The sequence below is a fragment of the Neocloeon triangulifer genome, unplaced genomic scaffold, assembly GCF_031216515.1.
Source record: "Neocloeon triangulifer isolate White Clay Creek 2 clone unplaced genomic scaffold, ASM3121651v1 ptg000005l, whole genome shotgun sequence".
In the NCBI taxonomy this organism is placed as follows: domain Eukaryota; kingdom Metazoa; phylum Arthropoda; class Insecta; order Ephemeroptera; family Baetidae; genus Neocloeon; species Neocloeon triangulifer.
In genome coordinates this window covers 106,186-126,921 of record NW_026775548.1, presented here as the reverse complement: position 1 = coordinate 126,921, position 20,736 = coordinate 106,186, and the positions used below count along the sequence as shown (strand labels likewise).

The 20,736-nt window shown below is 39.5% G+C and overlaps 3 protein-coding genes and 1 long non-coding RNA gene across 19 annotated transcripts in view; 3 read left to right on the top strand and 1 right to left on the bottom strand.

The window, feature by feature from the left end:
- Positions 1 to 1,178: 1,178 nt before the first annotated feature.
- On the top strand, positions 1,179 to 2,039 carry LOC132193957 (uncharacterized). Its single transcript, XR_009441502.1, has 3 exons — positions 1,179 to 1,464; positions 1,520 to 1,644; positions 1,704 to 2,039. It is a non-coding gene; the product is annotated as an uncharacterized LOC132193957 (long non-coding RNA).
- A 4-nt stretch (positions 2,040 to 2,043) lies between these two features.
- LOC132193953 (probable G-protein coupled receptor Mth-like 11) overlaps positions 2,044 to 20,736 on the bottom strand; it is a 42,916-nt gene continuing 24,223 nt past the window's right edge. The window contains exons 9-12 of one of the 5 annotated variants that reach the window (XM_059614944.1): positions 2,871 to 3,165; positions 2,769 to 2,815; positions 2,432 to 2,583; positions 2,044 to 2,370 (exon numbers count right to left, since the gene is read on the bottom strand). The gene's annotated coding sequence lies outside the window, so the exon portion shown is untranslated. Of the gene's footprint in view, positions 2,371 to 2,431; positions 3,166 to 20,736 lie in introns of all 5 variants that reach the window. The other 4 variants (XM_059614946.1, XM_059614943.1, XM_059614945.1 and 1 more) reach the window with 4 other exon arrangements.
- Positions 3,316 to 8,805, top strand: LOC132193954 (host cell factor 1-like). Of its 6 annotated transcripts, XM_059614949.1 has the most exons (15): positions 3,316 to 3,436; positions 3,647 to 3,745; positions 3,800 to 3,952; positions 4,082 to 4,178; positions 4,424 to 4,750; positions 5,021 to 5,213; positions 5,271 to 5,551; positions 5,662 to 5,811; positions 6,165 to 6,295; positions 6,754 to 6,884; positions 7,563 to 7,788; positions 8,063 to 8,200; positions 8,290 to 8,444; positions 8,499 to 8,599; positions 8,662 to 8,805. In XM_059614949.1, exons 10-14 carry the CDS (start codon positions 6,759 to 6,761, stop codon positions 8,553 to 8,555), a joined length of 702 nt encoding a protein of 233 aa, XP_059470932.1. In that variant the 5' UTR covers positions 3,316 to 3,436; positions 3,647 to 3,745; positions 3,800 to 3,952; positions 4,082 to 4,178; positions 4,424 to 4,750; positions 5,021 to 5,213; positions 5,271 to 5,551; positions 5,662 to 5,811; positions 6,165 to 6,295; positions 6,754 to 6,758; the 3' UTR covers positions 8,556 to 8,599; positions 8,662 to 8,805. The 6 variants fall into 6 exon arrangements, with proteins under 6 accessions (XP_059470932.1, XP_059470936.1, XP_059470931.1 ...); XM_059614953.1 differs by lacking the exon at positions 5,662 to 5,811 and having other exon boundaries at positions 8,066 to 8,200; XM_059614948.1 differs by lacking the exon at positions 5,662 to 5,811.
- LOC132193951 (histamine H1 receptor-like) overlaps positions 8,874 to 20,736 on the top strand; it is a 44,549-nt gene continuing 32,686 nt past the window's right edge. For 2 of the 7 annotated variants that reach the window (XM_059614936.1, XM_059614934.1), the window contains exons 1-5: positions 9,342 to 9,437; positions 10,061 to 10,201; positions 12,209 to 12,313; positions 13,241 to 13,279; positions 13,585 to 13,658. In XM_059614936.1, the coding sequence (XP_059470919.1) occupies positions 9,394 to 9,437; positions 10,061 to 10,201; positions 12,209 to 12,313; positions 13,241 to 13,279; positions 13,585 to 13,658 (403 nt within the window). In that variant the 5' untranslated portion in view covers positions 9,342 to 9,393. Of the gene's footprint in view, positions 9,125 to 9,245; positions 9,438 to 10,060; positions 10,202 to 11,142; positions 11,506 to 12,208; positions 12,314 to 13,240; positions 13,280 to 13,584; positions 13,659 to 18,053; positions 18,256 to 20,736 lie in introns of those variants that run through there. The other 5 variants (XM_059614935.1, XM_059614938.1, XM_059614937.1 and 2 more) reach the window with 5 other exon arrangements.

Genomic DNA, 20,736 nt, shown 5'->3' with positions numbered 1-20,736 from the left:
AATTAAATTAGAAGGCCGGGTTCAGCCGCGATGTAAGGGTTGTTTTTTTATGTAAGGGTGTCAAGGGTGTAAGTTGGGCTGGGTTAGAAAGCGGCTGAACCCGGCCTTGAGGGTGTAAAACGCGAAAAACCGATATTCAGGTGTCTTCGGCGCCATAAAAATACCTTCGGGTGAATAATTAAATTAGAAGGCCGGGTTCAGCCGCGATGTAAGGGTTGTTTTTTTATGTAAGGGTGTCAAGGGTGTAAGTTGGGCTGGGTTAGAAAGCGGCTGAACCCGGCCTTGAGGGTGTGAATCGCGAAAAACCGATATTCAGGTGTCTTCGGCGCCATAAAAATACCTTCGGGTGAATAATTAAATTAGAAGGCCGGGTTCAGCCGCGATGTAAGGGTTGTTTTTTTATGTAAGGGTGTCAAGAGTGTCGAACAGGGTGAGTTAGAAAGCGGCTGAACCCGGCCTTGAGGGTGTAAAACGCGAAAAACCGATATTCAGGTGTCTTCGGCGCCATAAAAATACCTTCGGGTGAATAATTAAATTAGAAGGCCGGGTTCAGCCGCGATGTAAGGGTTGTTTTTTTATGTAAGGGTGTCAAGGGTGTAAGTTGGGCTGGGTTAGAAAGCGGCTGAACCCGGCCTTGAGGGTGTAAATCGCGAAAAACCGATATTCAGGTGTCTTCGGTGCCATAAAAATACCTTCGGGTGAATAATTAAATTAGAAGGCCGGGTTCAGCCGCGATGTAAGGGTTGTTTTTTTATGTAAGGGTGTCAAGAGTGTCGAACAGGGTGAGTTAGAAAGCGGCTGAACCCGGCCTTGAGGGTGTAAAACGCGAAAAACCGATATTCAGGTGTCTTCGGCGCCATAAAAATACCTTCGGGTGAATAATTAAATTAGAAGGCCGGGTTCAGCCGCGATGTAAGGGTTGTTTTTTTATGTAAGGGTGTCAAGGGTGTAAGTTGGGCTGGGTTAGAAAGCGGCTGAACCCGGCCTTGAGGGTGTAAAACGCGAAAAACCGATATTCAGGTGTCTTCGGCGCCATAAAAATACCTTCGGGTGAATAATTTAATTAGAAGGCCGGGTTCAGCCGCGATGTAAGGGTTGTTTTTTTATGTATGGGTGTCAAGGGTGTAAATTGAGGTGGGTTAGAATGCGGCTGAACCCGGCTTTGAGGATGTAATTCGCGAAAAATCCACATTTTATGTACTTTTAGATGTCTTATGCATAACGGGTTACTTTTAATAGCCAAATGCATCCCCTACAACGCAATCAGCATTCTTTTATAACCCTTTTTTAAGATACAAAAAGTTGGCGATATCGCCAACTTCCCTACTTTTAAAAAAATGCCAAAAACTGTTGGCGATATCGCCAACTTCACTGACGTGAATAAATGTGCCCGGTTGCCGTGAAGAGTAAACTATATTTTACCACAACCTCTTTGGACTGCAATTCAAAGAAAAATCTGCAGCGGTAGTGCCTTAATATTAACACTTCAAATTTTTTCATTTCAAAGTGTAATCCACAGGCTCTCACTCGGAACTACAAGTTGGCTGAAGACTATGCTCTCACCTGGAAAGACGGTCCGAGGAATGAAGATGCCACTCGTCTTGTCCTGCCGCAGGGAGAGCGCTGCAGCCCCTACAGCGAAAGGTTTGTGCAAATTCACCCTTTAAAAACTTTGAATGACGCAGCAAATTCATTCCCTGCAGGAAAAGTCCAACATCCCAAAGGAACTTCGCACCTTCGCAGCAAAAAACTGGTCCGAGATCTTCATGGGCAACTTTCATCAGGCCGAAGTCACGTCAGAGCAATAATTAAAATATTTTATTTCAATTTTTTTTTTAAATTATCGTTTTATGTTAGGGAAATTTTATAATTTGATATGTGCAAAATGTAAATAAATTTTATAGAAGGAACTTGTATAAAATGTATCAAATTTTGGATGTTATGTGTCAAAGAAGAACGCACATAAAGAATTTTTTCTAAAAAGAATTGTAATTATGGACCATTTATGATTAAAATTTTATTCCTTAATTCTTTTACAGTTAAAATGTTCGTTTTATTTAATGAAATAATTCAGGTTTATATTTCAATATTCAATACCTGCCACAATAATTAAAATAAAAGCAATTCATTTCTATCGATTTAGTTAATTCATTTTCCCAAAAGTAATAACAAAAATGATTTAACAAGGGTTAAAAATTTCTTTAAACAATTTAAATTTCATAAAATTTGTTTGTTTGGCCAAAGAGTTGTTATTGAAGACAAGGGCAGGGTGCTGCACGTTGCTACAATCGGGAGAGATTAAAGACGAGTTTAGCCTGAAGCGGACTTTTTCTTGCATAGTTGCTTGCACAATTCCTTCGTAAACAGGTCCTAAATGAAATATAGGAAAATATATGAAAAATCAGGTGTAAAATATTTAACACAAAATTACCTCCTCTAAACATTCTTCACATGAACTGAGTCACCAAAAAGAAAGGAGGGCCGTCTTTCAGTCAACTTAGGAACACTGGCAGAGTACGAGTCCCTGTCCTGCAGGTCTTTCTCTAAAATGGAGCAGGACAGATTCCACCTTTGCATCCATCTCTAGGACGAAGACACGAAAAGAACCAGATTTACTCGAGTCGGAAAATGATTGATGGAATAAAAGAATTAATAAGTTGGCGCTTAATTGTCACGAATTGCAATTCAAGCTTTCGTGGAGTTGATTTTTGAGTCGCGATTGCAAAACTTTGTAAATCTTTTTGAAAATTAAAATTAAATTAAATTACTGTTTAGGAATTTGAGGTTTGGTTTAAAATTCTTCCTTGGCTGCGCTCTGACAAAAGAAATAGTGATTTTTTTCTGCGGAAACTCAAATTCCAAATACTGACCAAATTTGAATCTTTTTTCCATTCTGGGCCAAGGAAAGAAAATTCCTGCCGCAGCAGACGGATCGCAAAAGTATAAGAGTAGCCTGGGCGAGATGATTTTCCTAAAAAGAAAAACACGGGATAATAAACTATCACTTGGAAATAATTTGGCCACTTTGTCGACAAAATATTTATACGATATAATGCGGGCTGGCCTGGCCATTCTCATTTTTGTCAGCAATTGTGAGAGGAATTGTTTCGTGAAAGGTCTCGACCAGTCTCGACACACACCAGCGCCGCTCAATGTATATAAACTCTGAAAACAAAACGGACATAGATTAATTAGATTAGATAAAAGTCTTTTGCGATCCGAAAGCAGAATTCTGCCTGCGCGCATCATTTTGGCGCGCGAATTCGAATCAGTGCAAGTGTCGGGGTCACGTGACAATTCAAGCCAATGAGGCCAATGAGCGCTCAAGGCAGCCATTCCTGGCTGCCATCTTTCTTTGATCTTTCCTTATTTTTGTTTTGAAAACTAAAAGGTCGGCACGGTGCTCGTGCTCGCAGCCTGCAAAGGCAATTTTTAGGTGAGAAAAACTCCCCTCGACCCTTGCCTCCCCGTCTCAAACGACCCTTCAACCCCCAAACGACAATTGGAGGCGCGAGAATTCTGTCACCGCCCCCGAATGGGCAATTTCTTGGCTCGACCTCGACCTCTCTCTTTCTTGAGTCTCGCACTGAAAGCAAGGAGTTTAGAACCAAACTCCTTGACTGAAAGGGACCTTGATCGGTTTCAGGTCGGTTGGTACCTGAGATTAATCCAGACACGATTCTTCGCCACCGGCTCCGATTTTGAGGCCGAGAACTCGTCATAGGAGCCCAGCCGTCTTCAAAAAGTAATAATTTTTTGTTGCGAATATTTGGATTGTTTTATGTTCTGTCATTTGTAGCGTTTAAAGAGCTGACTAGGGCGTACAGAAGGCCCTGCCCGTGGTGACCAAGGAGGAGAACAGGGTCACGCCTAGGTTTTACGTCCGCATCCTCGCAGAACTCGAAACTCGACGCCTTTGTCAACGAGGTCTGGGAAGACAAGGGTCTCAAAGGTCTGTCCCTCAGTTTGCTTCCTTTCTTAACGAACTTTTATGGCATTCAACCATGATTTTGTTCCAACTATTATCTTACCAAGAATTTAAGAATGAGGAGTAAATTTGTTATTGCTGTTGTATTTGCAGGAAGAACATGTCAAAAAACAACTCATTGGCCTTGATGAGGCAGAAGCTGAGAAATACAGCAATGGCTTTGAAAAGGACGATGACGAGGCCGATAAAGGTTTCTAAACACAGTTTCCTTCCAAGTTCCTGGAACTTTGCAATCCCAATCATTAAATAAATAAACTTAAGGGAAATTCACAAACCGAGTTCCCCATTTTGTGATTTTTTGGAGCATGGAAATTAGTTGCACCAGCAAATCCAACCATTTGAATTTGTTTGTTTTTGAGACTGAAATCTTATTAATGGGAAAAATTCACCAACACTTAAAGTACTGTTTTTAAAAATGAAATTTGCATTTTGCAGATGAGGAAGTTGTCTCCGACGCAAAACCGACAGCCAAGAAGTCCACGTTGAAGTAGGAGCCGGAGAAGTTTGCCAAGAGGGAGGACGAGAGCAAAGATTGGGGCAGCGACTCTGAGACATTGTCTTCCGAGTCCGAGGAGGACGCGTACGTGAACATCAGGGATCGCTTCCTGAAGAAGACCACCGAGAAGGAGGATGAGGAGACCATAAAGGAAAAGAAGGAGCGCCGGGAGCGCGAGGAGGAGAACGGCAACGGCAGTTGGGAGACCGTCAAAGGGAGCGTCGCCATCCCTTGGCTAGAAATCAATTTCAAACATCATTAATCAAGTAGCTTGATTTTGTATTTTATTTATTTTAACTCTGACGGTGATGTTGACCTTTTGGTCACCAATCAATTCTTCCTGACCTAAACTTTACAATGTTAAATTTAATTTGTAAAGCAGCACTAATGTGAAATGCATTTTTGTTTCCATTTTATTCCCAATTTTAATTTCAAATACAAGTTTATTCTATTTCATGCCTTGTTCCTGTTAATTGAGTTTTAAGCAGTGTTAATTCTGATCAAGACTTAACACTTGTCTTTGCATTTTGTTGCAGGAGAAGCCGAAAACAAATGCGGAGGACGCAAAGACCGACATTATAAATTGAAAGTGAAGCAAAATCATGGCTCAAAGAAGCCTCGGGCCCTTTGCGTCCACCTCAACATCAAGCCCGACGCCATGAAGCCCTGAATGCTGGGCAAAGTTCCAAACGCGGTGCTTTCTTATCGTTGGTACGGGTGCGTCCTTAGGTCAGTTGCACCTCCACCTGACCAACAAAGCCAGGTCTCACCCCGTTCTGTCTGCAGGCTGAAGGGCGAACTGAAGGCCCTTGCTCATCCTGAGGTCCTTGGGGAGTGGCGGAGGCGCGTGACCCGCGGTTCGGCCGCGCTTCCCTGGCGCGGGTGGGGTTGACGCGTCGCCAGGGTAAGCCGCCCTCACCTGCGATTCACCCTCGCAGAGGGGCGCACTGGATCCCGGCGCCCAACCCGAAACAGTGCCTAGGAGGAAAGACCAGGGTCGTTAAGCGTGTCCCCCGCCACCCCCTTGGCCCTTCCCTCTCCAGTTACAGCAGAATAATAATTATTTGGTAAGAAATCAAACATAATTAAATTATCGCTCAAAACTGAACTCGTCTGTGTTCTTTGTAAAGAGATACAGCTTTTTATTTTTATTCGTCGTTCGATCTTAACCTTCAAGGTCACCAATGGTTTCGCCGTGACCTGAGCTTTCCAACGATGTGTCACGCTTGGTACTTTTGAGCTAATTTGCATTTGGTGGTGGGGGAACCTTTCTGGCCAATCAGATCGCTCGATTTCAACAATCGCCGTTTTCTCCTAAAATCCGACGGTGACCTTGACCTCTTAGATCATTATTTAACTCCGGTCGACCTGGCCTTTTCAATAGTGCATTTCTTTTGCAAGTGTGTCCAGAATTTATTCAATTGGACCGGTCAATTTTGTCTAAAAGTTTCACAACACTGGTTTTATGTTTGATTTTATTACAACCTCAGTCCCTGACCCCATCAAGGGTCACCTTTTTTAAAGCAATTTTTCAAACAGGAAGAATTCTGTTGAAAACACGAAGACTTTTATGAAAATTTGATTCGATTTGGATAAAAAAAGGGTTTTTTATGAAATTGAATGTAATTTGATCTTGTTCTGCTTGAAATGTGCTGACCTGAGAGGGTTTTGTGTTTGCAGGCGAGCAGGTGGGAGTGGAAAAAGCTGCCGTGCCCGCGGCTCGGCCACAGCTTCACCCTGATCGGCAACAAAGTCTTCCTCTTCGGAGGACTCGCCAACGACAGCGACGACCCGAAGAATAACATTCCCAGGTACTTAAAATTACATAATTTATTCTCACCTTTGAGTCCAAGTTTGACCCAGGCCAAATGTCAAGTTGACCTTTTGTAATTTCCGACAACGATTTTTTAAATTTTTAATCGTAATAATTTAATTCAACGACTTTATTTTTTATTTTTGTTAATTTGATTTTATAGTCGGCTTTTCCTCGATGGGTTTTCTGAGTTACTTCGACCTCCATCAAGAAAGCACATGAAAATTGGAAATTAATTGCCAAAAAAAAAAGATTTGCTAATCTAATAATAGAAATTTCCTTTTCTTTCTTTGTTCAATTTGACTGAAAATCTTTACTATGTCTTATGATATCTTCAAATTTTCCAATTTATTGCTCAAGTCAAATGTTTGCATTCATCAACTTGATTGGAGGATCATAACTTAAAAATGTGATGAAAATAGGATTGTAAACTTAATGGATGGTTTGGCGTTGCAGAGAAGATGGCGTGGGAGCAGCTGAACATGGACGTGTTTGAGGAGAACGCGCCCCGAGCCAGGGCAGGTCACTGCGCCGTCGGCATCCACTCGCGCCTCTACGCCTGGTCCGGCCGCGATGGCTGCAGAAAGGTCCGAGCTAAACTCTTTTCGAGTCGCCGTTACTGTCCCTAAATTGATTTCCCCTAAAACTTCTACATTTCCCTTGAATTCAGAACCACTAAAAGCATTTCTCCTATTCTATTTATTTCTAAGATATGCTCCTTAAAATATTTGCCTTAAAATTTGATTTCACAACCGAAATAAATGAAAACTTGAAATAATAATTGAAGCAACGAATCTCCTTACATCAGGATGGTGTGACTTGCTAATTCTTGGTGCAAAAAGTACAGAGAGTTATTTGTTCTTTTATGGCGCCTATTATGAACTGAGGATAAATGACACTTAAAATGGAATTCTTTAAATTCAAAAATCACTGAAATGGGATCCTTGTTTGGAACCATTTGTAGCAGGCAAGAATGACAAAGCCTTGACTGACATCTTAATTTTAGTCAAATCGTCAGTTTTTTTTTCAATTTATTTGAACTGCACATTAACAATTTTAATTATGTAAATAAGACTTAAATACTTAATAAATTTCACATGCGTCCTTCCATTCCAAATTAAAGAGTTAACATTTGATTGCATTCATAGGCATTTTAGGACATTATTTGAAAGTAAAACTTTTAGGGGAAATGTTTTTAGGGACAACAAGGGGCTCCCCTCTTTTCTCCTGAGAAAGATTGTCTGAATGGCTGTTATGTTTTGCAGATTTGCTGCAAAGACCTTTGGTACCTGGAGGTGGAGAAGCCGCCGGCGCCAGGGCGGGTGCAGCTGGTGCGCGCGTCGACGACCTCGCTGGAGGTGTGCTGGTCGCCCGCCCCCTCCACCGACTTCTACCGCCTCCAGGCCCAGAATTACGACATGCCCCAGGAGAAACCAACCCCCGAAAAACCATCCCCACCTGCCGCCACGCCCACCACCCCTGATCTAAAAGGTAAATCACCCTTCTGCTCGGTCCGAGCCAAACTGCAGGTCGGAGGTCACTCAGCTGACTTCTAATAGGTTTTTTAACCAAATTTATAACGACCAACAAAATACGAAATTAAAATTTGTTTTTTATTTTGAATATTTGTGATTCAAATTTGGGGTTTCAGTCAACTTTGACTTGAAACCTTTGGTGCTCTCAATGACCTCTGACCTTGCAAATTTAGAGTTGGTTGAGTTTTTTAACTTGGAAGTGGATCTGTAAAACTGATCAGACGTAACAGAAGTTTCAGAATCTCCGCCGACGGCCGCGCAGAACATGTCAGGCATCCAGGCATTGGCTGCAGCGGCCGCAGCCACCCAGAAAATCCCAGGCGTCCTCCGCCTCGTCCCCTCCAACGCCACTCCCCCAAAAACTCCAGGTTCGCTTTTTAGCTAATTGACTCTAGACATTTTTTTCTTGAAAGTTGCAATCAAAATTGGTAATTGTCAAAATGAAATTTAATTGCAGTGGCAGTCGGTGGTGCGAGCGGTTCAACGTCAATTAAGTTCCTCGTGAGCCGCACCAAATTCAAGCTCCAACATTTGGCTCTCAGTTCAGACTGTAAGACTTTGGGAGAGGAAATTCTTTTTCCCACCAAAGACGTGCTTGCCAAGAAACCGCAGGTATAAAATTGCATCTTGATCTTTTCTCTTCTTTACAAAACTCGTGTTTATCAGGTGCACAAGGAAAATTATCGCGACCTGATGTGCTTTCCTCGCAATTGGACACTCTAATGGACTCTGATGATGTCCAGCAGCTGGAAGAGTCTTTGCGACAGGTTTTTATATTTGACAATTAAGTGAGTTGTTCTCAACACTTTTTATATATTCCAATCAAAAGAGAAATGGGGGCTGGTTCAACCGTTTCCTCAACCCGCAGTGACCAGCAACATTTTGAGGGGCAAATTGAAGCTTCACATCTTTCTATTGCACTGGCAAGACCTTGGTCGAGACCGTCCTCCAGATCTACAAACTGGTCCCAGACTGCAGGCAATTAAGAACAAAAGAAATGGTTTTCTCCGAGTCAAAAATTTACTTAATTGTGATAGGATTCAGGTGGCCACTTTTAACAGCAGTGCTGCTGACCTCGTGAAGGAACTGCCCACCCTAGATTCAAGCCAAGCATTTTGGCAGACCTGGCCGATGCGAGTCACAATGACCTCGAAGAGCCGACGTGCTCTCGAAGGTCCTCGGTTCTGCCGAATCAGGACAACCGTGTGGAGGTGGACCTGACCAAAATCATCATAATGGCACCTGCTCTGCAGTGGGCCGCTTGTGTCTTCTAAACAATTGTCCGTGCCATTGTGAGTATCTTCAATGATCTTAAATTTGCCTCATTTCTAATGAACAATGCATTTTTAATCAATTCGAAAGAGGGACAATTAAATTAAATTCGATAAACATATGTTTTCTTTTTGTTCCTAGATTGATGAATGTGGACAGGCCTCTGAGCCAGAGACAAGGTGTGCGCCGATGCCCTGATGGGCAAACCGCGCCAAATCTTGCTGGCCGGCGCCCCAATCAAGGTGGGTTCCGTCACCACTGGTCGCATTGCCTCCCTGGGGGGCTGGACATGTCTTGGCTGTCCCGACTTCTGCTGTCTCCCATTTACTCTAGGTAGGCTACTTTAATAAACACGCTCGCTGCACTTCCTCAACTCTTTTCAACTTGTGCATTCCAAACAAGAAGACCAAGCGTCTCAAATCATGTTCTGTCAGTGGTGCACCGAATCTGCCACGCTTGTGTCTTTTGCTACCAAATTCCATTCGACACGAGCAACACATTTGCAACTTTTATTACTCTAATAACCTTTTTAGGACAAAATTTTACATTTTTGCAGTGTAACTTTTTTAATTTCTTTTTCATTTTATAACTTTATCACAAGTTTTGAAAAAATAATTATGCACGCATATTTTCCCGCAGGACACTTTTTGTCCCCATTTTTACCACAATATTATCATAATTTTCAACTTTTATGTAATTATTGTCACGTTTTTAATTTTAAACTTGAATTTTTTCTTGATTCAACTTAATTGCATTGATTTCCTTGATGGTTCTTCAATTTTGGTGGGAAAAAAGCAGTGAATTGTCCACGCCGTCTTCCATTTAAATCGCATAATGCGATTTAGTGTATCAAATTTTGATCACTTTATTGGTGAGAACTTAATATTTTCTTGTTTTTTCTTTTCAATTATAGACTCTTTAACTTTATAAAACACTTTAATTTAAATTTTATTGAGGAGTTTCCTTGCTTGGGCATCAATTTCAAGGAGAGATCCTTTCGTCAAACAGAATTGCCGAATCAAAGTTTGGATTCGGATCAATTCTTTGGGATTCTTCGAGTTCCAGGAGAATGACAACCACGCCATCTCAGTGAATAGGTAAAAACTTTCAGCAATTGCCTTTCCTTTACATTTTGATTTTCTTTTCAAAATCCGAGATGGAACGCAATTTCACAGATTGTAAAAAAGATGGCATTAAAAAACAAAACAAAAATTTTTGACAAGAATCGTTTCGCTAATTTTAAATAAGCTTTATTTTCCCACGAATGATTTTCCAAGAGGTTCAGGTGTGGAAATTTTAAGTACAAATCTGCCCTATGAATTCAACTTGAGCTTACAAATAAATATCAAACTGAGTCTACTGAAGTTGGCAATAAAAGTTCATAAAGCAGGAAATACAGATTTTTCGTAATACTCGTTTTTCGAATAGAAAAAGGCATGTTTTGAGTGCTGAAAAGATAAAAACTTTATTGACGAAAAGTTGCGACCTGGGTATCATACCCTTTTTTTCAACGCTTTCCTTAATAAAGGCAAATTCAACCCTCCCCAGAAAAAGTGAATTTTCAAATGTAAAAAAAGTATGGTTTTTCGGAACGAAACGCTGCTCTGCACATTTTTTTCGCATTACATTTGAGCATATTATGATTTCATATTATTACTACCTCTCATAAATATTTTAAGCAAGATTTGATTATGGCAAATTCAGGCCTCGTCAAGTGGCTTGCAGGAGGCGTAAGGGATGGAAAATTTGAATATATAGTCACGTTTAATAGAGCATTATATAATGATCGACGGAGCAGAGCATTATAAATCTAAGTGTTCAGACTTAATTGTGCTTAACTTTCATTGCAAAAGTGCGCTTGTAATTATTAGGTAATTTTTTAAATGAACCTATGATGCCAAAAAGCTACTCTTTATTTGTGCCCGCCTCATTTGAGAGAGAGATTCCGCTCTTGTTGTATCAAGTAAGAAATGCGCGGCGCTTATTTCGAAAAGTGTAAGAACGCGGTCAGTCTGATCTTGTCGAGAATGAGCAGATTTGGTGTCGCCGCAGCCACCAGGGTTGCAAATGTGAAGAAATAAACCTGAGCAATGTTCTCAAAATTAGAAGCTAGTTAATAATAATTTACTGTAAAAAAAGCAAGCAGAAAATTAATTTAATACAAAAAGCATTTTTCATAAAGCAAATAATTTTGATTTAAAAATTGAAAGTCGGTTTTTGTATCGCTGCGGAAGGTTGTCTGCTCTGTTCCTCTGCGAGGAGTTGATCGCCAGCAAAAGTCCTCTGTTAATCTCTCTCTCTTTTTAATTTGTTTTTAACTTGTGTTTTCAACTTTTTATCGTTAGTTTTGTGTGATAAGCAGAGGATGGAAAAGCATTCCGATTGTAACAGGAAGAATGAGGTAAAGATAATTTTACTATTAATAATTCGCATTCAAATTACTGGTTTTGATTTTTAAACGCCGAATTACTTTCTTATTCAAAGAATTATAAAATCGTTTACATTTGCTTATTCCCATATGAATTGTGCACTGAGCTCGGCCGTCTCATCGCAGTGTCAAGTATTAATTAAAATGAGATTGAACACTGACGTTTTTTCTCTGTTTGAAATTAATGGCATTTTTGATGCCATCGCCAGCGGGCCGGCCGGTGCGTGAGAATGATTTGCATTCTCTGCATTTTCTGCTTGCGATTTGAATGCACCGAGTTTGTAACCGCACTCGACGACCTTTTGCATTTCTTCGAGTCTGTCATGTAGTCTGTCCTCTGCTTATTTTCGTTTTCACATCAAACATTATTCTGACGCTCTGCATAAATTTCTTTTTACTGCTACGCATGAGATTTATAAAAATTAATATAAACACCATTTTTACCACACAAATGCACAACTAATTAAATGTTTACTTTTAAATCATTGAAATTAGTATCGGAAAAACATCATAATTAATTGCTATGCAACTTATTTATGAGATTGTTCTTGTTCATACAAGAAAACTATAGAAAAAAACGCGTAAAAAAGGAAAACGCTGAATTCGATTTATTTTTCTCGTTAAGTAAACCAATCAAATATTTATGCTTAAATTGCTGAACCTTCTAAATTTACAGCGCGACTGCAAGAGAAGAAAGGAGCAGGAACTTGTCTGGGGAGCAGCTGGTCCATTTGGAACAAGAAAGTCCAGAAAAGCACCCTCCGACGCCACTCCTGTCAAAGTAAGAATTTTTTGTCACATTGATGCTACTTAGATCTTGGGGAAATAATTTTGCACTTAAAAATCAAATCAGTGCGCGCAAATAAAATATTGGTTTTTCCTAGTCATTGGAAAATAATCCAAATCATGCAAATGGACCGTCGAATAATCATGCTCGGCCAGTGACGTTGGGGAGGCAGTAGGTGCGACACTGTCTGCCGATTCGTAATAAGAAATTACATAAAATCAAAGTTGCATATTGAAATTATATACCTGGGACAACTCACGATCTATTGACCACTATACCGCACCTAATTATTATAAAACCGTGGAAATATTTGTATATAATAAATTGAATATTTAACAATTTCTCATATAAATCCAAACAGAAGACCATATATGATGGGCATGATGGCTTAATTATGGAAGTGTGTTCTTGTTGGAATATTGATTTTTGTTATCTAAAAAAATGTTCATCTATTTGACGAAGCTCGTTTTTTTTAATTCTACGTCTTCGCCCTCTTTAAGTAATTTAAAATGTCAATTTCTTCACTTATAAGTGAAAAAAGAGGTGGCAGTTCAGTGGCTATTCGCTTTTGTATACATATAAAATCGTTGGGAAGGAACATGAGTAAACAGGCCAGGTTTGATTCAAAGAAAATAATAATCCAATTGCAACCCCAGAGCGGCGCGCCTCATCAGAGCGCTCCTTTGTGGAAGACGCGCCTTGTTCTCCTGAGCTGAGCTAGTCCGCGCATTCGGCGCCAGGCGCGCCGCAGTGTCCACATAGATCGCTCCTCTTGCGCCAGGCTCAGCGCACATTTTTGGCAACCGCGCCTTTGTAAAACCACTCCTCGCTCTAAAACGCGCCCGCTTCGAAACTCTGGTTTCACGCAGATACAGAAAAACATTTCAAATTTGTTTTTTTTTTTCTTTTTCCGAATTTCAGACCAGATCAAAGAAGCAGCTGGAATCACCTAAGCAAAAGGTAAATTGATAATAATTAATTAAATAAGTGGTGTAGTCATTTTTATAAGTTCACATTCAAATAAGTCTCACTTGTGTAGAATAAGTACCAGTTGTACATGTAAATCGCATTTGCAACAAACGTGAAATGAACATTATACAGATGCGATCGACTTATGTACACTTGATTATTATTTTTATGCGAGACTTACTGCTATGAAATGATGTTAATAACAATTCAACGCATGTTCAAACTCGTCAAATGTTTTCTGAAAGTGTTTCGCAATTTGTTATTTCATTAATATATTATTGTATTTTAACGCTTAGGAAAATGAGCCGTGTGGCAGTTCCGAAAGTCAAGCCCAAGAGCAGCAGAAGGCACATCGTCTATACGGACAAAAGTGAGCTATTTATTATTTAAATATTTTTTAATTTTTTTATTTTAAGGATCAGAGGACAAGCTTATGTCAGCCTCTACTCTTTATTACGGGCACAGAAATTACTACTTATTTTTTTAATTATAGTTTCACTTTACTTAAAATCACATCATTTTTTTTCCTGGTATATTTCCTTAATTGCGAGTCTTTGCAATTTTTTTAACTGGCTAATATTTTTGTAATTATTTTGTTATTAATTTTCTGTAAATGAATGCGATTAGTAGTGGCGTAGTGGTTTGAGTGTTAGGCTACCAATACGAAGGTTCAGAGTTGAATGCTTTGACGTTGTTAGCGCGTCAAAAAGTGCTCTGTATCGTCACTCATGTTCGGGAGGTGTCGCAAGGCGCCGAACTTGCCTGCTCGAGGTTTGTGCCGTTTCCTCGAGTTGTTTGAGTTCCTGCACCAAATGGGGGCATTTCATACAGTCCAGCGGCATCTGGCTAATTTGGTAGGCTTTCCAGCCGATAAGCACCGAATGGAGCTTGGCAGGATCATAGACTATCCAGATGAATAAAAAAAAAATTTTAAATTTATTTTTACTATATATATATGCTGATAAACTAAAATTTATAATTCTTCAAATATTTATTAGGTGCATGAGTTTTTTCTGCTCTAATTAAAGTTGTTTGTGTAAAGTGCAAAGCAGTTTCAGTGTTTTATTTTTCATGGTATTATTGAAACTGTGCAAAAAATCTTGCCTAGAAAGAATGGAATACATCACAAAATTTTTATTTTTAATTAAGCAATTTATTGTAAATTATAAGCTTAGTAAACTCACGTAAAAATCTCTTAAAAATACATTTTTTTTTTATTTAACTCGGTATAATGCTCTAATACGTCAATTAATGTTAATTGCGCACTAAAAGTCAATGCTTTGACTGAGCGGCAGTTAAAGCACGCTTAAAATTGATTTAAAATTATTTTTCTATAAACCACTTCATAGCAAAAAGACGTGGATAAGTCAATAAATTATGAAAATGCATTCAAAAATTAAAGTCCCTCACACTGATCACCTGCAGGCATTGGAAGGTCTGGTATCGGAACCTGATGCACGCGTCTGCCTCTTTCTGCGTTGTTCGCAATCTTGCTGCGCCCAAAATGTTGCTAGAGAAGGACGAGTATATCAGCGAGTGCACACGCCGTTCCAGCATGTTCGGAAAAACAAAATTCAGGAAATTGTTGGCCGGAAAGGATCCTTCCTGCCCCGACTTCCTTCCTGAACTGGTCAAGCGTAAGAGCGGAAATTTAAACAAGTTTGTAATGTATGCAATTTCCACTCTAAGCGTTCTTCAATAATCTAGATTTTGAGTGGCTGCAAAAAACCCTGATCAGGTGCAAATTCACATAAAGAAGCGCAACGAGGCGGAAAACAAGAGCGCGCGAATTCCAGAACCAGAATTCCTTCCGTGGGGGCTCAAGACCATAGTCGATTCGAGCGAAGCAAAGAAGAGTGGTCAAAACGATTTAAAGCCCATTTTCTTTCCAGAGAGGTGGCACTCTGGAGGTAATTTTTTTTTTTTAAACCATATGAGTTTAACATATCTCTTGAACTCCGAATATTCAATTTTTTTAATCTATCTGTTATATGAATATCATAAGAGGCCGCGCTTAAACTGCCGATCGAAATACAACATAGATCGATAATTTTTTAAATGATAACACCCTGTTCATAGGTCACCCCCATGAGGTTAAAAAAAATCCCAATATTATTTCGAAATTTTATTTTCCAAAAAACCTCAAAATTCAAGTTTTTAATTTTACTATGTGAGATATAAACTTCTAACCGATTCTATAACGCCCGACACCTTTTCAATGGTGACCAAACGTGTACAAACACGTTTAAAGGTCACTTTCAGACAAATTTCGACTTTGAAATTTTCAAAACGAACTTTTTTGTAACCAGGATACATTTAAATTTTTGCTGGAGAAAACTTGTTTTTGACCGACTCCCAATAGTCAGTGCTATTTTCTCAATCCCAAGAAAATATTTTGATGCTAATTTCCTGAAACAATTTCACGGTGACCCTTCTTTTAATGCTGAATACTTGATGGCCCAAATACCAGACATATATTTTCTTTCAAAAAGTGATTCTAGAGGAAATTTGAAATAAATGAATAATTTTAGATTAAAATGCCGAATTTAAAAAAAAAACTTCCACGCTGGCCCATAAGATTTTCCTAAATTTTCCATGTAATCTATTCAATTACTTCCTAAATTTTAGTCCTTAATGGCAATTAATCACATTGATGCACTCGCATCCACTTTTTAGGCGAGGAGCAGCTTGTCGAGTGGCCAGAACCTCCATTTGCAGTGGACAAAGGTTAGTCATATAAAACTGTTGTTGAATTCCTTTTTTACAAAAATCACCAAATTGACACGTTTAGATTTCTTTCAATCTTGTTCTTCCGTTCCTTTCCAAACATTATATTTTCATGTTTATTCTCTTTTACAGAAGTCTTGCCAAGTATTGAAGAGAACTTGATTTTCCTGAACTCTTCAAATACCTACAAAAGTGGTGATAAACGTGTTAAAATGACTGAATTTTGTGCGTATGCCTGCATTTACAACATATTTTTGTCGCTGATTGGAGACGTGAGCAGTCTTCCCTTTTTATGTCGAATTTCCTATTTTATTGAAAAAATTTCAATTCCAGAAATACACTAATTTTGCAAGAGCCGTTGTAAGCAAGTCCAGTCCTAAGCCGCCGCTGCAGTTTCTTTCTCTCGCCATGCAGGGCACCGAGTTCGAGTTCCTCACACACGAAATGGTTTTCTTCGCAATGCAATCGATCAGGATGGTGTGAGATGTATTTATATACAAACGCTAAAATATGCGCAAAAAAAGAAATTAAAACGACTGATGAAAAGTAATTAAATATAATTGAACAAATGCAACATTCAAAACTGTCTCGAGTCGTTTTTATGCTGAAAGGTGTTTCAGTGAAACGTATTTTTCATTCGAATTGCATCGGATCTGCTTTTTTTTAACAAATTGTAAACAACTTGTTATTACTACTATATTGTTAATTGTCGAATGGCATGCGGTCTAATTTTATTGGACACCGCGCCATCATAGTACGAAGAGATTCCAAGCGAATAATATATTGTTTGTAAAATTATCAGTAATTACAAACGCGTGCATTTTTACTTGCTTATTCTAGAAAAAAAAAACAATCTCCTTTTCATGAATCATTTTTACAATTGGAATGCAGCGTTTTTTTCAGTGCAAAAAGAAAGATTTTGGGGAAATTGCAGATTCTCTATTGATAGTTCGGTATAACATCATTCAAATGCAAAATTTAATCACATTGTTGCTCCCATCGCGCATATTTGCATTGGTGGCGGGGGAAACCCTTCGGACCAACGAGATCGCTTATTTACTGTAATCGTTGTTTTCATCGCAAATATCGGTGTGAACTTTAAATTTTTGGGTAATCTTACAAGAGGCGTGACCTATACACCACTCTCTCAGAATTAGGTTGGTATCCCGTTTTATGTCGCGCCTGCTGTAGTGGTTTTATGTCGCGCCTACTGTAGTGGTTTTATGTCGCGCCTGCTATAGTGGTTGATAAAGAAAACCGGTATTTATACCTCACAATCACCGGGACTGCAGGAAAGAATAAGGGCCTTTGGGATGGGTTCAGAAGGGGAAGACAATCTTAACTGATTGCAAAAGACGTGACCTACCACCAAAGTACGGGGAAGGGGGTTGTTTTTATATGTCGCGCCTCTTGTAATGGTTCACTACAACAGGCGCGACATATGCACGCAACGCCTGTGGTAGGTCGCGCCTCTTGTAATCGACCACTACAACAGGCGCGACATATATAATTAATAATGTTAAAAAAAAAAACGAAAACAGCCCAATTGTATGCACACCACGAACCAGACCACCCCACAAACCGGCAACTCGGAGGTGGGCAACCCCCCAAGTTTAATTTTTGCAGAAGCCGCGAGCGAGGGGTGGAGGCGCAGCGAGGTCGAGGACGTGGGGAAGGCCGTGCGGAGGGCGAGGACAAAAGGGCGGCTGTGTTCGTGGGGGGGCTCCGCAGGAGCCCCCCCACGATCCCCGCCCTTTTGTCCCGCCCGGAGCCAGCCTTCACCACGTTCTCGGGCGAGCGTGCCTCCAGCCCGAAGCTCGCAAACCCACAACAGAGTTACCCACGAAGGGAGTTGTGGGCACCCACACCATTTGCTTTCAAAACACCCTTTGCAGATTGCACGGGACCTTGACCTCGGAGGTCGCCGATCGACCTGGCGTGACATTCCGCCTGGTTTTCCGACCGGATCGAGATTATCTTGAATGGAAAAGAGGGAGCGCGCGAGGGGTGGGGTGGGGGCGAGATGGCGGGAGGGACGTTGCCGGCGGACCTGTTGTCAAGGCAGGGGTAGTCAGTGGGTGTCGTGCCGGCCAGCCGCGACGATGAACGCGACGGACGCCGAGCTAGAGTTGTCGGTGGCGGTGCCGATGGGCGTCGCCATGTACCTGCTCAGCCTCGTCACCGTCGTCGGCAACGCGATGGTCCTGCACGCCATCCGCACCGAACGACGCCTCCAAACGGTCAGTTCACGCAACTCGACAAATTTTTTAACTTTACAACTGAGATGAATACATAAAAATTACAATTATTTTTTTATTAAAAATATTTCTAAATTTCCTTGCTTTCAAGAACGTGACATTAAATTGATTAGCTCTGATTTTAATGAATTCAATAATGCATCCACGCTAATTGTATATATAAAGCTGCGTTTGCCACTCCTGATTGATTGTTGAACTTAAACTTTTATAAAGTAATCAAGTTTTCAAGTAATTATTTATAAATATCAGTAGAAATAGAAATTAATGAAACGGAAATAGTTTTTCTATTGGTCATGAAATTGTTTAATTAATATTCTTATTAATTGATCAGAATGATTGTTTTTATCCTTGAAAATTGTGTAATGGACGAGAAAATGTCAAAAGTTGCAAATAAATTGATCTGTTTTATTTTGACGTTGTCGATGAGAACTTTCGGGCGACGTGAGAAGATTAGCAAAAAAGTAAAGCGCCAATTTACGGCCTCTTCAAAATTCTTTTTGTGCTCAGCTCGTAACAGAAGTTAGGACAAAGAAAAACTTCGGCCTGATCCGAATATGAAAAAAATGGTACAAATACTCAAAGAAAAACTGCAAGAAATGAATTAACCAAGAAATAACTTGATTAATTTAATTAGTTTTCATTTTCAGAATCTAAATAATGAAATTAATCAGATTTTTTATTAAATTAAGAAAACTATTTACTGCGCTGCATGAGAAAAAAAATATGAAGTATAAAAATTTTCAGTTGAATTAATCCTTGTTTTTAATCAATTTATCTGATTGTAATTGAAAACAAGTAAAAAGTGACTAAAACTATGTTGATATATGAAACAGAAATAAAAAGTTTGCCGTCGTTATTTGACCGCCGCAGTAGGAACAGAAAAAAAGGGTGGCCGCGCACATGAAAGGGCGTTTAATTAGCGACCCACTTTGCCCAGCTAATTAGCAACAACGTTCACTTTCCAACTCGGTCGTCCTTGCCACCAGAAGCAAATGAAAAGGATCGTAGAAAAAACAGTTTGAAAATTTTAAGAAAATATGAAATTGAAACGTGCTAATTTAATGAGTTTCAAGTTTTAATCGGAAATAATGAAGTATCAGATTCATACTTTTTGAGCAAATTTTTAATTGATTTGCATTAAAAGTTGGCACGATTTCCATCAATTCTCGAATCTCTTGATCGTTTTTTATTCAAATCGGAGACACTGAACGTGGAGAGGCGCGCCAATTGACCCCGGGGTGAACGACAGGGGCCACAAAAGAGCGCCCCTTCGCCGCCGACCCTCGAGGGCCGCCATCGATCCCGATAACACAACAATGCGTCCCCCCAACCCCCTCCGCCACCCCCTCCAACAAAATATCCAATTTTTCTCTTCAAATTTGTATTTTGCCATTTTCGAAGACATTTTTCCTTTGGACAATAATAGGTCATAGGTCAACCGGTAACCTTTGGAATTTTAACATTAATTTAAATAAAGGTCGAGTGTTTTTAGGAAGAAAATTTAATTTTTAGCTAGGAAATTTTGATTAATATTTTGAAGGAACCAAAGAAATTGGTGAAAATGAAATTCCACTTTTGAGGAAGTTTTCCGAATTGTTTCTGAATTTGGCCTGGTGAAGGGGGAAGGGAGTTGACCGCAAATCCGAACCGCGATATTTTTCGCGGTGATATGATCCTGAGTGTGGCTCGGAACTTCGGAAACGGTCCAATTAGCGGCGCATTTGAAGCTCCAAATCAACCCTTTGTCCGCAAATCCTCCTTCCTGGCTAATTAAAAATTTCATTCATTATCATTTAATTAGCAATGGCGTTTCTTTTCATCCAAATAATTTTCCAATAATTGATATAATGGCTCCTATATTGTTGTAAAAACTTTATTTGACTATGTCAATAAGAACTGTGATTATAAAAAAATGACTTTGCAAAATTCAAATTTCAATAAAATAAACAAATTCCCATTTGAAGTATTGTAAATTGTTTTTTGAATTTTTAATCGAAATCACTAATTGCATTCTCAGATATTCAATTTAAGCAAATTATTGCAGTTTATTTCTATATTTCGTTCCATTTCAAAACATGGTTTGGAAGTGAGTAAAATTTTCTTAGAAAGCAAAAATCTTAATGATTAAAATTAAACCAATTCTTTTTCGGTTGAAAAACAACAAAATTTAGACTCAAGTACTAGTTTGTTATACCAAACGAATAAAACTAAGTAATATTTTCCTCAATGTAACTAATTTCCGTGAATAAATTATGAGTTTTTTATTTGAAAAGGTGAATATTTTCATAGAACATTTTCCGATGCTTGATTTCTTGACGCGAGAATCTTTTTTACTCCTTCTTTATTTTTTGTCGCGCGCACCTCGTTAAGATCAAGAGACGTGCGCCCTTTTTCTCTCTCTTTTCTCGTCGGCCGCAATTTGAATTCGCTCGGGGAAAAAGCGTCCTTCGTTAAAAATCAAAT